At 40.9% G+C, this 15,441-nt stretch overlaps 1 protein-coding gene across 1 annotated transcript in view; it reads right to left on the bottom strand.

The window, feature by feature from the left end:
- Positions 1-9,396, bottom strand: part of LOC115131383 (zinc finger protein 40-like) — an 87,490-nt gene extending 78,094 nt beyond the window's left edge. Inside the window, 2 exon segments of the mRNA XM_029663071.2 lie at positions 5,630-5,758; positions 9,293-9,396. Coding sequence (XP_029518931.2) covers positions 5,630-5,669 — 40 coding nt within the window. The 5' untranslated portion in view covers positions 5,670-5,758; positions 9,293-9,396.
- Between the last annotated feature and the right edge of the window lie 6,045 nt (positions 9,397-15,441).

The raw sequence follows: 15,441 nt of genomic DNA, 5'->3' as shown, positions 1-15,441 counted from the left end.
CGGTACACTGTCCTTCTCTCAGCACATATCAAAGATGCAAGCTAAAGTTAGAGGAAACCAAGTCTAGATATATCGTAAATTGCTCCTCTTTCACCCCAGCTGCCAAACTAACCCTGATTCAGATGACAATCTTACCCATGCTAGATTACGGAGACATAATTTATAGATCGGCAGTTAAGGGTGCTCGTCACTGCACTCTATGCTCTTCTGTAAATTGGTAATCTCTGTATACCCGTCGCAAGACCCACTGGTTGACGCTTATTTATAAAACCCTCTTAGGCCTCACTCCCCCCATCTGAGATATCTACTGCAGCCCTCATCCTCCACATATAACACCTGTTCTGCCAGTCACATTCTGTTAAAGGTTCCCAAAGCACACAAATCCCTGGGTCGCTCGTCTTTTCAGTTCGCTGCAGCTAGCGACTGGAACGAGCGGCAACAAACACTCAAACTGGACAGTTTTCTCAATTTCTTCATTCAAAGACTCAATCATGGACACTCTTACTGACAGTTGTGGGTGCTTTGCGTGATGTATTGTTGTCTCTACCTTCTTGCCCTTTGTGCTGTTGTCTGTGACCGATAATGTTTGTACCCTGTTTTGTGCTGCTACCATGTTGTGCTGCTGCCATGTTGTGTTTCTACCATGTTATTGTCATGTCTCAGCCTCCAGTATTTATGCTGCAGTAGTTTATGTGTCGGGGTGCTAGGGTCAGTTTGTTATATCTGGAGTACTTCTCCTGTCCTATGTGAATTTAAGTGTGCTCTCTCTAATTCTCTCTTTCTTTCTCTCTCTCAGAGGACCTGAGCCCTAGGACCATGCCTCAGGACTACCTGACATGACTCCTTGCTGTCCCCAGTCCACCTGGCCGTGATGCTGCTCCAGTTTCAACTGTTCTGCCTTAATATTATTTGACCATGCTGGTCATTTATGAACATTTGAACATCTTGGCCATGTTCTGTTATAATCTCCACCCGGCACAGCCAGAAGAGGACTGGCCACCCCACATAGCCTGGTTCCTCTCTAGGTTTCTTCCTAGGATTTGGCCTTTCTAGGGAGTTTTTCCTAGCCACCGTGCTTCTACACCTGCATTGCTTGCTGTTTGGGGTTTTAGGCTGGGTTTCTGTACAGCACTTTGAGATATCAGCTGATGTACGAAGGGCTATATAAATACATTTGATTTTGATTTGATGTTGTGTTGCTACCATGCTGTGTTGTCATGTGTTGCTGCCATGCTATGTTGTTGTCTTAGGTCTCTCTTTATGTAGTGTTGTCTCTCTTTCGTGACGTGCGTTTCTACTTCATTTATTTTTAATCCCAACCCCTTCCCCGCAGTAGGCCTTTTGCCTTTTGGTAGTCCGTCATTGTAACCGAAAGGTTGCAAGTTCAAATCCCCAAGCTGACAAGGTACAAATCTGTCGTTCTGCCCCTGAACAGGCAGTTAACCCACAGTTCCGAGGCCCTCATTGAAAATAAGAATTTGTTCTTAACTGACTTGCCTAGTTAAATAAAGGTTCAATTAAAAAAATTAAAAATTCTGTCAGGCTACATACAGTAACGTTGCCTTGAGGTCTGAGCATTATCATGTGATGGCAAGAGTCAGTTTGGGGAGTATTTTAGTACTTTATTAGGATCCCCATTAGCTACTGCTAAAGACTCTTCCTGGGGTCCACACAAAACATTACATATTACATAACATTAGTAGGCAAGTACACTACATCCCTAGGATAGAACTACTTACTTCCCTCAATTCCGGATTATCTGCCCTGGGCTCTTTCTGTAATTCTGACCGAATCTCCCTCGCCACTTGGGGCAAAAATGTCCTAGACCACTGTTTAACCCACAAGCAAGTATACAAGGCTCTCCCTCGTTTGCCATTCGTAAAATCAGATCATGACTCCGTATTCCTGCTTCCTGTTTACAAGCAGAAGAGTGAAACACAAATGACCCGTGACTCACTCCGTTGAGAAATGGTCTCCAGAATCAGAGATTATGCTACAGGACTGCTTTTCTAGCGCTGATTGGAATATGTTTCGAGATTCTGCCGATAACATTGACGAGCTAACCACCTCCATCACCGGCTTCATTAGGAAATGCTTCGGCGACAGTTACATTTTGCTGCTTCCCCAATCAAAAGCCATGGATTAACACTGAGGTTAGATAGGGCTACCCCACACAGGGCTATCGCAGACAACCGAGGCTACGGCTGAGAATAGAAAAAGTACAAGAAATCCTGAAATGACCACCGCAGAGTCATCAAACGAGCAAAAGGACAATATAGGAATAATGTGGAATGATATTACACAGGCTTCGACACCTGGCGCGTGTGGCAGGGGCTACAGTCCATTACGGAATACAAAGGAAGACCCAGCCTCGATCTGCCAAAAAATGCCTCTCTACCAGATGAACTCAATGCATTTTATGCATGCTTTGACAATAACAACATTGTGCAAGGTGTGAGGGTTGCCACCGACCCAGAAGATTGGGTGATCTCACTCACCGAGGCCGATGTGAGTAAAGTCTTTAATCAGGTCAATATCCACCCCAACAGATCCATAGACGATCCCAACAGATCCATAGTTCTCCCTCAACAGTGGAGCGGGTCGAGAGCTTCAAGTTCCTGTGTCCAAATCACTAAATGGTCCACACACACCGCACAATTGTGAAGAAGGCACAACAGCGCCTCTTCCCCCTCAAGAGGTTGAAAAGGTTTATCATGGGCCCTCAAATCCTCAAAATGTTTTACAGCTGCACCATTGAGAGCATCTTGACTGGCTGCATCACTGCTTGGTATGGCAAGAACACTGCCCCCAATCGCATGGTGCTACAGAGGGTGGTGTGGACAGCCCAGTATATCACTGGGGCCGAGCTCCTTGCCATCCAGGACCTTTATATCAGGCGGTGTGAAAGGAAGGCCTGGAAAATCGTGACTCTCAAACCACTCAAACCATAGACTGTTCTCTCTGCTTTCGCACGGCAAGCTGTACTAGTGCAAGTCTGATACCAACAGGCTCCTGAACAGCTTCTATCCCCATGGCATAAGACTGCTAAATAGCTAAGAAAATGGCTACACGGATTATCTGAGTTTAACTTAGTGCAAAAATAACAATAAAATACAGTCTCTCTATGCACACTCACAGGGCCCTACACACTATGCACACTGATACTCCAACATACATACAAAAACTCACTCCATCATTTGCTCACACATATATATTCTTCATATATTCTGATGCCTAGTCACCTTACCCTTATACATAGCTACGTCTATCGATCCAGTATGCCTGCACATTGTAAATATGGTACTGGAACTGACCCTGTATATAGTACGCTTACTTATTTTATCGTGTTCTTCTTATTTTGATATATTTTGTGTTTTGGTTCTACTTTGTTATTTTCAGTATTACATTGTTATTGATTACTGCATCGTTGGGGTTAGAGCTTGCAAGAAAGGCATTTCACTGTACTGGTGCATGTGACATTAAAACTTGAAACTTATGCCTTCATAATCACACACAATTTTTTTTAATGGAATGGGAGGAGGGTGTGTGGGGTTCCCAAGAAGAACGTTACAAGGATCTAAGTGGTATGACTCTCACTTCAGCAGAATGTGAGTTTGCCTGTGATAGCATGCCACGCCACGCACTAAGCAGCATAGCATTTCCTGTCTGACTAATTAACCCCTGAGCACAGAGGGGGAGAGGTGATGAAACAAGTCAAAGGTCAAAAGCCACAATACAGAAGCTGTAAACGACCCCATGTCTATTCAATATAAAGTACCAGAAGCTGTAAAATACTCTTATACTATTTGTAATGGTGGATTTACATCTACAGGCACCAAGTAATAACTATTATTTTTAATATATCTGATCATCTCATTTCCTTGAGCTCCTATTGAAACTACACTGAGTAACTTCAGATGGCAAAAGAGAGCGAGACTACAGATGTTGGATCTAAATTTGAGCCAGTTTTGTACAGCAGGAAAATAATCCTGCAGCATCAGGAAATGTGGATTATTATATGGATTAAAATTCATGGGTATTTTTGTAGGGGTTGAAACATTTTTTGTAAGGGAAAATCAAGTCGGAAATTTCAAAGTGGAAATTTCTCCTGCAACGGGGTGATCAAATTCAGGTCCTACTCTGTATTTGAGGGGACTATGGGGTAAGACGAACAGAGGAATGCATCAGAGAGAACGGGACAGGACATCCTTGTTCACTGCAGTATTTGCATGTGTAACAAAACAAAATCCATACTTTGCCAGAGGAAACAATGGAGGAAATATCAATCTTCCTTCCATTCCTTATTTAATTAGGTCCTGCCTTTAGGTGACAGACATTTCTTCTTCTGAATTTGCTCATTCACATTGATTGATCCTAACTTTCTAACAGCTCATAAAAATGATGTTGCCCCAACCCCACCCTTTAGACCACATATGGACAGTTGGCATGGATATACCCACATTACATGACATTTACATTACCTCTGCCTAGCCCTGCTACTAATAAAACTGGGCGTTTCCACTCACTCTAAAACAGTAACTGGCCTAATGTGGCTGGGGAAATGTACTATCCCACACTCCTCCTTTGGGCAATCTGCTGTTATAAAACTAAATTATTTACGTTGTTTGGCCAAGTAAGCTCAAAGCATTAAATTTGTGGGTGGGGGTGTTATAATAAATAAACATTCAAATACTGGTCGCTGATTGCCGACATTGGCAAAGTACGTTTCTTTCTAATTTTATTCTTATGGACTTTGCATGCAACACAAATAGAAACACACACAAACATCTAAATAAATCCATTACTAGTGTACATGCCTTAGGTTCTGACAGACACTTCGCCTCTGGGATAACGCATAATTGTTCGATAATTAGCCTATCAAAGGCAAATGATAAAGTCGAAGAAAAGCTCTGTTCTTGATTAATAGTCATGCACTTGTAAACATAAGCCGTTATAGCCTACACACTAACATATGGACCCCAACGACATAAAGGGAGCTTCCACCATAGAACGACACAATTGATTCTAGGTGTTTCCTATAGGTTCCACAGCACACACAGATTGATTCTAGGTGTTTCCTATAGGTTCCACAGCACACACAGATTGATTCTAGGTGTTTCCTATAGGTTCCACAGCACACACAGATTGGAAAACTAAGCACTAATAGTGAAGACAATTGTGTAACAAAAGACAAAACGAAAAAAATCACAAAAGGAAAGTGGACAACCACAGCTCAGCAGATTCTATAGACATTTGGTCAGCAAGTGTGGACAGAGAAGTGGGTAGGGGGCAAGTGTGGACAGCAGTCTGTAAGGGACTAGGGGACTGTGGGAGGACAGATGGCTCAGTGATCCCTTCGATCTATTTCTCCCTCCATCTCTCACCTTTGAATATTAAATTAAAGTCTGAACTAAGATGACCTTTGTTTTTTTAAAGATCTTTCATTTGTTTACCCAGGATAGTACACTTATTAACAATTTACAGGGAGTCCTGAGTTTGATCAAATCAATAAAAACATACACATTACATGCCCTCCAAAAATGTAACAACACAACACACAGTAGCATGACATGACATAGGCCTACACACACAGACATTTAAAACGCAGCAATTCGGGTTGGCAACTTACCTTTAAGGTTCTTCGGGTTGTTCTGCTTGGTTCGCGGCATCTTTTCTTGTTGGTTGTTTCACTGACACATCTTCTGAAAGGTTGTCAATTCTCTAATGCAGGTGGACCACGAACACTCTCTGGGTTCATCTACAAAGCACACATAGAGAGGGTCAGTGTCAGCTCAACACACCATAGATCAATAAACACTAAGCAGCCCTTATCTTCTTACTAAGTGTGTGTGAGTGTGTGTCTATGGCTGTCTGTGTGCAGTCTCCCGTCCTCTCACTTGGCAAGAATCAGAAAGGACACTGCTGTTGTTGCGTCTGTCAGTTTAACAGTTGTCCCTGTCTAAATTCTAATTCCAGTCCAAACTTGCACTGTCTAAATTTTTTATTCTAGTCAAAACGTACATGGTCTAAATTCTTATTCCAGTCCAAACGTACACAGTATAAATTATAATTCCAGTTCAAACGTACAAGACTTACATTCTTATTGCAATCCAAACGTACACAGTATAAACTCTAATTCCAGTTCAAACGTACAAGGCTTACTTTCTTGTTCCAGTCCAAACGTACAAGGCTTACATTCTTGTTCCAGTCCAAACGTACACAGTATAAATTCTAATTCCAGTTCAAACGTACAAGGCTTACATTCTTATTCCAGTCCAAACATACACAGTATAAATTCTAATTCCAGTTCAAACGTACAAGGCTTACATTCTTATTCCAGTCCAAACATACACAGTATAAATTCTAATTCCAGTTCAAACGTACAAGGCTTACATTCTTATTCCAGTCCAAACGTACACAGTATAAATTCTAATTCCAGTTCAAACGTACAAGGCTTACATTCTTGTTCCAGTCCAAACGTACAAGGCTTACATTCTTGTACCAGTCCAAACGTACAAGGCTTACATTCTTATTCCAGTCCAAACGTACACAGTATAAATTCTAATTCCAGTTCAAACGTACAAGGCTTACATTCTTATTCCAGCCCAAACGTACACAGTATAAATTCTAATTCCAGTTCAAACCTACAAGGCTTACATTCTTGTTCCAGTCCAAACGTACAAGGCTTACATTCTTGTTCCAGTCCAAACGTACAAGGCTTACATTCTTGTTCCAGTTCAAACGTACAAGGCTTACATTCTTGTTCCAGTCCAAACGTACAAGGCTTACATTCTTGTTCCAGTCCAAACGTACAAGGCTTACATTCTTGTTCCAGTCCAAACGTACACAAAACAAAGCCCAGTGAGCACAATACATTGAAAAGAAGGTTATCAACGTCTTGTCAACATATGTTACCCATAGGGAGGCTCCTGCTAAGTTTGATGGCATGGCATAATATCCAATACAGCACCACTGACAGGGTGCTCCTCTACCGATATCAGGTGAGTTCTGGAGCAACTGAGATGTGAATGCATCTCTCTCCATATAAATATAAACCTGGAGTGGCTATCTATAATCTGATCTAAACCAAGAGGAGATGGCTGTTTTTTTGGTACACAACTGATTGACAAGTTGATGGTCAGATACACTGCCCTGCCCTTCGCTTTGATGACACACACGTTTCAGATGACGAAAGACGCAAACAATAAGGCCTTGTGTCTGGCTACGGGTAGTCAGCGCTCCAGGGTGCTTACGCGGGCAGCGGGCTACAATCAGACGGATCTTCTTATAAAAGTGGACATGCATTAGATCATTGCATCACCATCCGACATAAGCAAACACTGAAAGGGCATCTTGATCTCATAGCTGTATAGTATCTGTTTAATCTTATTGTATTGCTGCTAATGATACCCTTTTAACAGTGGATGAAAATGGACTAATTTTAGACTTCATGCAAATCTGAGCTCTGCAAAAAAAACATCAGCAGACACCATCAGCAGTATGTTGAAGCTATATTATATCAAATCTTGACCTTTCAAAAACCCAAGGCAAAGAAAAGAACAAGCAGAATGAATGATCAGCAGAGCTCCCTCAGTCCCTCCCGATACATTTCTATAGACATGATCTATAGAAATTCACATACATTGCTCTAGTCTATACATTATCTATACATAACAATAAATGTATTGAAAATGACTAAGCATTTTACATAGCATATACTGTATTATGCTTATAGATAATTCCCTACATGATCTTCCTAGATCAATCCCTTCCACTGTACATTTTGTTCCAACATCCAGTCTGTTCCGTTTGCCAATGTTACATAACAGTCCGTTACTACAGCCGTAGGATTTTTTTTTTTACCATATACTGGTACACGTGCGCTGCTACAGCAATGACATCATTGAGCTCGCAAAATATATCGGCAGTAATGTACACAGCGCATGCACCAGGTCACAGAGCCCAGTAAGAACGACAATGAAAGTCATACAATCAAACATGTTCATAAGCTCCCACCTGCCTCCCAGGGAGAACGAAGGACAGGTCGAATACCTTAAGTTCAGACGATGCTGGTGATTTGGAGAAGAGCGAGACGTGCGTGTGCGGCGCGCGTGTCAGCTGAGCATTTTTTGAGGAAACACCCCGAAACTGACAGCTTGATGAGGATGCCACAATAAGCGGCGGAGTAAATGTTGCAGTAGGCCTAGTCCTATAGCTGTCCGAAAAGAATGTTCTCTCTAAATCCCTGACGACAGACTTACGCCTCATTCAACACACACCTAGGAGGATTCCTTCCAGTCACCTTGCAGCATTTTACAGCAACATTGTAACAACATTTACAGCAACATTGTAACATGTAAAAAAACAATGGACATGATGTCCTTCATTGTGAAATATGAACACTGAATAGCCAAACCCCTGTGACATAATCAAATGCCTCTATCTATCCAACCAATAACGGTGGCTTCAAGTGACACATCTAAGACAGGTGAACAACATTGTTTCCTTGTAGCCATGCATCAATGTCTTTATACAATACATGTTACATCACAACAGTCGCATCTTATTGTGAGGGAATGCAGTCTAAATAAAAAACAATGACTGGGTTATAGCGTATGTTATGCCTGTAGCACAAGCAACACATGAACGCGCTTTAACTGAGGGAGGAGTCAGGGAAAACCCCTCGCTCTCTGCAACACTACGGCGGCACTTCCCTAATACAACAAATATGCGACAGTATTTTTGAACACTTTCTCATCTGTTGCGCAATATCTATGTATCAGAAAAATGGCTAATGTATCAGATAAATGGCAATAGATCAGGCTTACCTATTGGCGCAATAGACAGGCACATTCAGTAGCAAGCAAGACAGCAACATTACATTCGAATGCTGCAGACGTATAACGTTACACAAAAACAACGATTCTATGGTAAGCAACGACGGTTCTGAAAGCTTAACTTGTTTGATCCCAAAAATTGACATTCCTTCTTTGCAAACGTGAAAGCACAGGCGTGAGCTAAAAGAAACACAACGGTGAATACATTGAATACAAATAACTAGCCGAACCAGCAAGAACGTCCCCGACAGGCGTCAGGCGTTGTAGCGTACACGATCGCCCAGTGAGAGTACTACCCCAGAACACTTCCACATGCATGCAGCCCAAAGTTTCAACCACATTTACGACAAAAAAATATCCACAAACTAAATTCACATACATATATATATATATATATATATATATATATATATATATATATATATATATATATATATATATATATATATACTTACAAGTGAGGTCTTAATAGTTGTCAAGGATTTCTGGTGTAACACACCTTAAGGGTAAAGGTCTGTTTTTGTCGCTTCTCCCTCTCTCACTTTCTATTGCAGGAAACAGACAGGCCAACTGACGTCAACGGGGGTCCCGTCTCCGCCTCCCAACCACAGGATGTCATCTCCGGGAGGTATGCGACGATTAAACTACGACCAAATAAATTACTAAAAACAACATCACCAGGGCCTTATTTTTTACCATATTTATTAAAATATATTTCAAACGTATATTAAGTAAGTTTAGACCATATTTACAACTGAAACCGTGTCTAAAATAGTATATATTTTAAGCGTCGTTTGTCGTGCACCCCCTAAAGATCTTTCCTTTGCACATAGTTTGGGACTGACAGTTTTCCCGGAGGTTCCTTGTTGTCAGGTCACGTTGCGCCCATCCACTGCCGACTGGGCTTTCCCATGCAGATCTCCCATTGCAATTACTAAACCATTTATTTTCAAGCCAAACAGACTTTGAACTTGCCTGGGGTATTGAGGCAGGATGAGTTTGAAAATCGAAGATTATATAGCATAGTTCAAAGCTACACTAGGGTGATTGCAGTCATGTTTTGCATAGCCTGCATTATTTTTTTTCCCCCATCCATAGAGTATAAATCCAATTTCCAACCCTAACCCATTTTAATGAAAACGAAACATGAAATTGCATACTGGTCTTCTATCGTAAATTGTATAAGATGCACCCTGCAGAATACTCCATATTTGATTGTTACTGAATTGCATTTATGCGAACTAAGAAAGGCCTATTCCCAATGGAATTGTATCCTGTAAATCTTGACTTTGGATAGAGTCTGCCTTCTACTTCCTTATTATTTTCCAGGTTCCAAGTTTCCAGGTTCCTACATTTCTAAATACTACATGTTTCTAATTTTAAAAAAAATGTGTTTGGCTATTTGAGGTTCACATCAGGTTAAGTAAGATAAGCTACTATGGGAATTGTATCTATGGGAGTTTTATCTAATGGAGATATACTCAACATACTGTACAGTAGTTGGAATTCTTGCTACTGCAATAAATTGAGTCACAGCACCCCATTGTCTGCTAAGAGAAGATACATGTGAATTCATATGATGCTGCGTGTGGGTTATTTTTAACCCATGCCTGTGCGCCTAAAATCATGATGGCTACCACTGTGTTCAGCTATGACACATCACCTAATGAAAAAGGTCAAGGTATATTTTTGTCATTGTGAACAGAAATACCTCACTAATGAACATGGGTGGCAGAAGTGGCAGTTTTTCTATGTGGAACAGATTCCCCACACAATGGTCAACAACCTGATCAAAAGTAATGCACTATGTAGGGAATGGGGTGCCATTTGGGATGCAACCTACAGTTGAAGTCGAAAGTTTACATACACTTTAGCCGAATACATTTAAACTCTGTTTTTCACAATTCCTGACATTTAATCCAAGCAAAAATTACCTGTCTTAGGTCAGTTAGGTTCACCACTTTATTTTAAGAATGTGAAATGTCAGAATAATAGTAGAGAGAATGATTGATTTATTTCAGCTTTTATTTCTTTCATCACATTCCCAGTGGGTCAGAAGTTTACATACACTCAATTAGTATTTGATACCATTACCTTTAAATAGTTTAACTTGGGTCGAACGTTTCGGGTAGCCTTCCACAAGCTTCCCACAATAAGTTGGGTGAATTTTGGCCCGTTCCTCCTGGCAGAGCTGTTGTAACTGAGTCAGGTTTGTAGGCCTCCTTGCTCGCGCATGCTTTTTCAGTTCTGCAGACAAATGTGCAATGGGTTTGAGGTCAGGGCTTTGTGATGGCCACTCCAATACCTTAACTTTGTTGTCCTTAAGCCATTTTGCCACAACTTTGGAAGTATGCTTGGGGTCATTGTCCATTTGGAAGACCCATTTACGACCAAGCTTTAACTCCCCAACTGATGCTTCAATATATCCACATAATTTTCCTTCCTCGTGTTGCCATCTATTTTGTGAAGTGCACCAGGCCCTCCTGCATTAAAGAACCCCCACAACATGATGCTGCCACCCCCATGCTTGATGGTTGGGATGGTGTATTTCGGCTTGCAAGCCTCCCCCTTTTTTCTCCAAACATAACGATGGTCATTATGGCCAAACAGTTCTGTTTTTGTTTCATCAGACCAGAGGACATTTCTCCAAAAAGTACGATCTTTGTCCCCATGTGCAGCTGCAAACATTAGTCTGGATTTTTTATGGCGGTTTTGGAGCAATTGCTTCTTCCTTGCTGAGCGGCCTTTCAGGTTATGTCGATATAGGACTTGTCTTACTGTGGATATAGATACTTTTGTACCTGTTTCCTCCAGAATCTTCACAAGGTCCTTTGCTGTTGTACTGGGATTGATTTGCACTTCTCGCACCAAAGTACGTTCATCTCTAGGACGCGTCTCCTTCCTGAGCGGTATGATGGCTGTGTGGTCACATGGTGTTTATACTTGCGTATTATTGTTTTTACATATGAACGTGGTACCTTCAGGCATTTGGAAATTGCTCCCAGGGATGAACCAGACTTGTGGAGGTCTACCATTTTTTTCTGAGGTCTTGGCTGATTTGTTTTGATTTTCCCATGATGTCACGCAAAGAGGCACTGAGTTTGAAGGTAGGCCTTGAAATACATCCACAGGTTGACTGAAATTATGTCAATTAGCCTATTAGCCTATCAGAAGCTTCTCAAGGCATGACATCATTTTCTGTAATTTTCCAAGCTGTTTAAAGCCACAGTCAACTTAGTGTATGTAAACTTCTGACCCACTGGAATTGTGATACAGTGAATTATACGTGAAATAATCTGTCTGTAAACAATTGTTGGAAAAATTACTTGTGTCATGCACAAAGTAGATGTCCTAACCAACTTGCCAAAACTATAGTTTGTTAACAAGAAATTTGTGGAGTGGTTGAAAAACAAGTTTTAATGACTCCAACCTAAGTGTATGTAAACTTCCGACTTCAACTGTATGTGTACTAACATGCATATTTGAGGGACGGAGATAACGAATGGAAACAAAATAGCATCACATGAATGTACTATTTTTAGGGGCATATTGCCAGGCCAAGCTATTTTTGTTGGAGGAAATAGCCCACTGTGATAAATGTTTTCTGTACTAAACCTAATTCCATCTTCAGTCATTGCGAAATGTATTCATTTATATAATATGTTAACTGTGTGAATATCTGCTGGGTTGTTCCACGAAATGAGGGACTTTTGCGTCCCTTCAATATTTTAAGTAGAAATAGAAACCAAATGCCTGTTATATTCAATGAAGTGCCCTTTAATATAGACCACATGGAGAATTCAATGAATACGGTTTTATTATGAATAAAGACTTGCTAAAGTGCCAAAATGCAGCATTTTGACATGTCTCTCCATGTACCTCCTTTGACTTCCAGGAAGATTGTAATTCACTTAACCCCAACATTTTTCAACTCTGTTAGGTGAACTGGACTAGTTTTAAAATGGTGAAACTATTCCTTTTTAATATTATTTTCAAAAGAAACATTGAACATCTAATTGTCAAATTATAATGTAAAAGCAGGTGAGCTGGTCCTACTCTTTTTGGAAAATGTCTGGTGTTTTCTGGTGGAAAACTGAGTGGGTCGAGCACAACACGTCAACCCTGGTACGCATAGATAGACATGCTAGAAATGTTTCAACAATTACAAAAACAATTGTGAAGCGTAAATTCAGTTGCCCCTTCCTGTTGCACATAACAAGCTTCCATTTCCCCTGCCACAAATAGATGTATAATAATAATAGATGTATAATTAGTTGGGTGCTTACATTTGTCTTATTTGTGTTTATTATACATGTGTGGATTGGAAATGTGTTTTTTGCATATCCCACTCCCCCTGAGACACCCTCTGAGACTGGGGTCATAGTCAGGGATCAGACATTATTGATGGCAACCCTGTAGCAATTAGGGTTAAATACCTTTCTCAAGTGCACATCAGGAGATCTATCACCTATTCAGTTTGGGGATTTAAACCAGCGACTATTAGTCTACTGGCCCAAAGCTCTTAACCGCTAGGCTACCTGCTGCCCATTTATGCCTGATTTCAGATTAAATCTCAAAGCTGTTATGGTCAACGCTGTTACTTTATTTGGCACTTAATAGGCACTTTCTATAGGTTTTTTCTCTCTTTTTTAAATTAATTAGAACATGCACTTTTTTTCACCAAGTTACACATCTCAAAAGAGCTGTGACCACACTGCTCTGGATAAGAGGGTGTTAGTTAATGCAATAGTCGCTCAGAAATTGTGTGACGCGTTTGATTGGTTCTCTCAAATGTTGAGACCTCTCGTTGTTCTGATTTGAAAATCCAACCGTTGTAATAGAAGGGGGCGGCACTCAGGGGCTGTGTGGCTGTGGGTGTTTGAGAAGGACACAGAGTGCCAACCAGAGAGCCATTCCAGACTCTGAAGTCAGAAGGACTGGTCTTAGAAAACTCAACAAGGCAGTTAAGATTTACAAATTAATCCCATTTAAAATTCTAATTAAATGTCATGTCCATAATGGTGGCCAATTTGTGTTTTCTGTCAAAGGGTACAGAAAGAAGTAAGAAAGCACATGCTCCTTCTACATTCAATGCACTGGTACACTTTCTGACACTACACCGGTGTCATTAGTCACAGACTGTGGTCAATCTTCCATGGAAAGGTCCATTGTGAAAGCTGCCCACCATCACATCTCAGGCTACCTGTAGAGTTGAACTAATAGCCCACTCACCCATTGTGACTAACCTTTTTCAACTGCATCCTACAGTACCACACAGAACATAGCCTATGTAATACAGTATGTGATATTAGTACATTTTGACAAAGAAGAAGTTTTGCTAAATATATCAAGTTTATGTTGGTGTAGGTCAGTTTATTTGAGTGAATATATTCACATAGGTACATGTATTCAGTATGTATGTTGACCTTGAGCAAATGCAATATATTTTTTATAATTAGGGAAAAAATAAGGGACTGATCTCTCTCTAATATTAAAAAGTATATGCTTTTTAGAAGTTCAGTTACATAACAAAGCCTACAGAAGACGATAATGCAGCACAGATATGATCTAAAGGGCACTCTCCCACACATCCGTCTCATTTTCTCAAAGAGACATAACCTCATTTGCATTCACCACTGTCTTCCCACCCACAGAGCTAGATCTTTTATTATTGCAGAGAAAGAGAGCACATGAGGGTGTGATATGAAATATTTTATGTAACTGCTTTTCTTCCATGCAGACAGGTAAGGGAATTAACATTATTTATAATAAGGGTTACATGGAGAATATCTGATTTTTCTGAAATTAAAATGGATGGACTTCCCTTCAACAAAAAAAATATTTGATCTAAACCCTCCCTGAATGCTTGAAAAAAAAAAAACAAGTGACCCTTCCCTATAACCAAAATAATAATTAAAACAAAGTGGATAGCAGAGAACATGTCTTCCGTTTACCCTCACTTCTTGGACAGACCAGAGCCTTAAAGCCAATTTATGCTTGATCCGAATATGTGGTCAGACAGAGGCTTCGTCTGGAAGATGTGAAGCAATTGCGGAGCCTCCGGAGGCATGCAGAGGCCAAATTAAGCTCCTTACTGAATCGCCGTCCACCTCTAAAATGTAGGTGGGGGCAGTACATCCTGTATAAACACACACTCACTTCCTTGACAACTTCCTTAACAATTGCTCTGCTCCGCTAAGCACAAGAAGTATGAAAGCCCCGAGGCTGCATCAAAGTAAATGTTGTATGGCCACTTCAGATGTCGGATTGACCATGCAGTGCCTTTTTAAAGTCTCTGCCCGGTCAATCCGACATCTGCATTGGCCGTGCGGCGTTTATGGTGATATGACCTCTGCAGAAGTCAGAGCATTCATACTTCTTGAGCTTCGCAGAGAGGCAAAGAGCTATTGTGAAGGAAGTTGTCAAGGAATACATTTTGTGTTTATACAGGAACTCCCGCCCTCACCTACTGTCAACCAATCATGTCAATGCGGAGCTATACAGAGACCTCTGCATTGTTAAAAATGTTGAAAGGCACACGGTGATGCGGTACAGAGCTCAATTACAGAGCTCAGCATGCCTCCAGAGGCTTTGCAATTGCGTC

The sequence above is a fragment of the Oncorhynchus nerka genome, linkage group LG7 (assembly GCF_034236695.1).
Source record: "Oncorhynchus nerka isolate Pitt River linkage group LG7, Oner_Uvic_2.0, whole genome shotgun sequence".
NCBI classification, from domain to species: domain Eukaryota; kingdom Metazoa; phylum Chordata; class Actinopteri; order Salmoniformes; family Salmonidae; genus Oncorhynchus; species Oncorhynchus nerka.
Note: the sequence above shows the minus strand (reverse complement) of the source record. Positions and strands in the feature narration are given on the sequence as shown.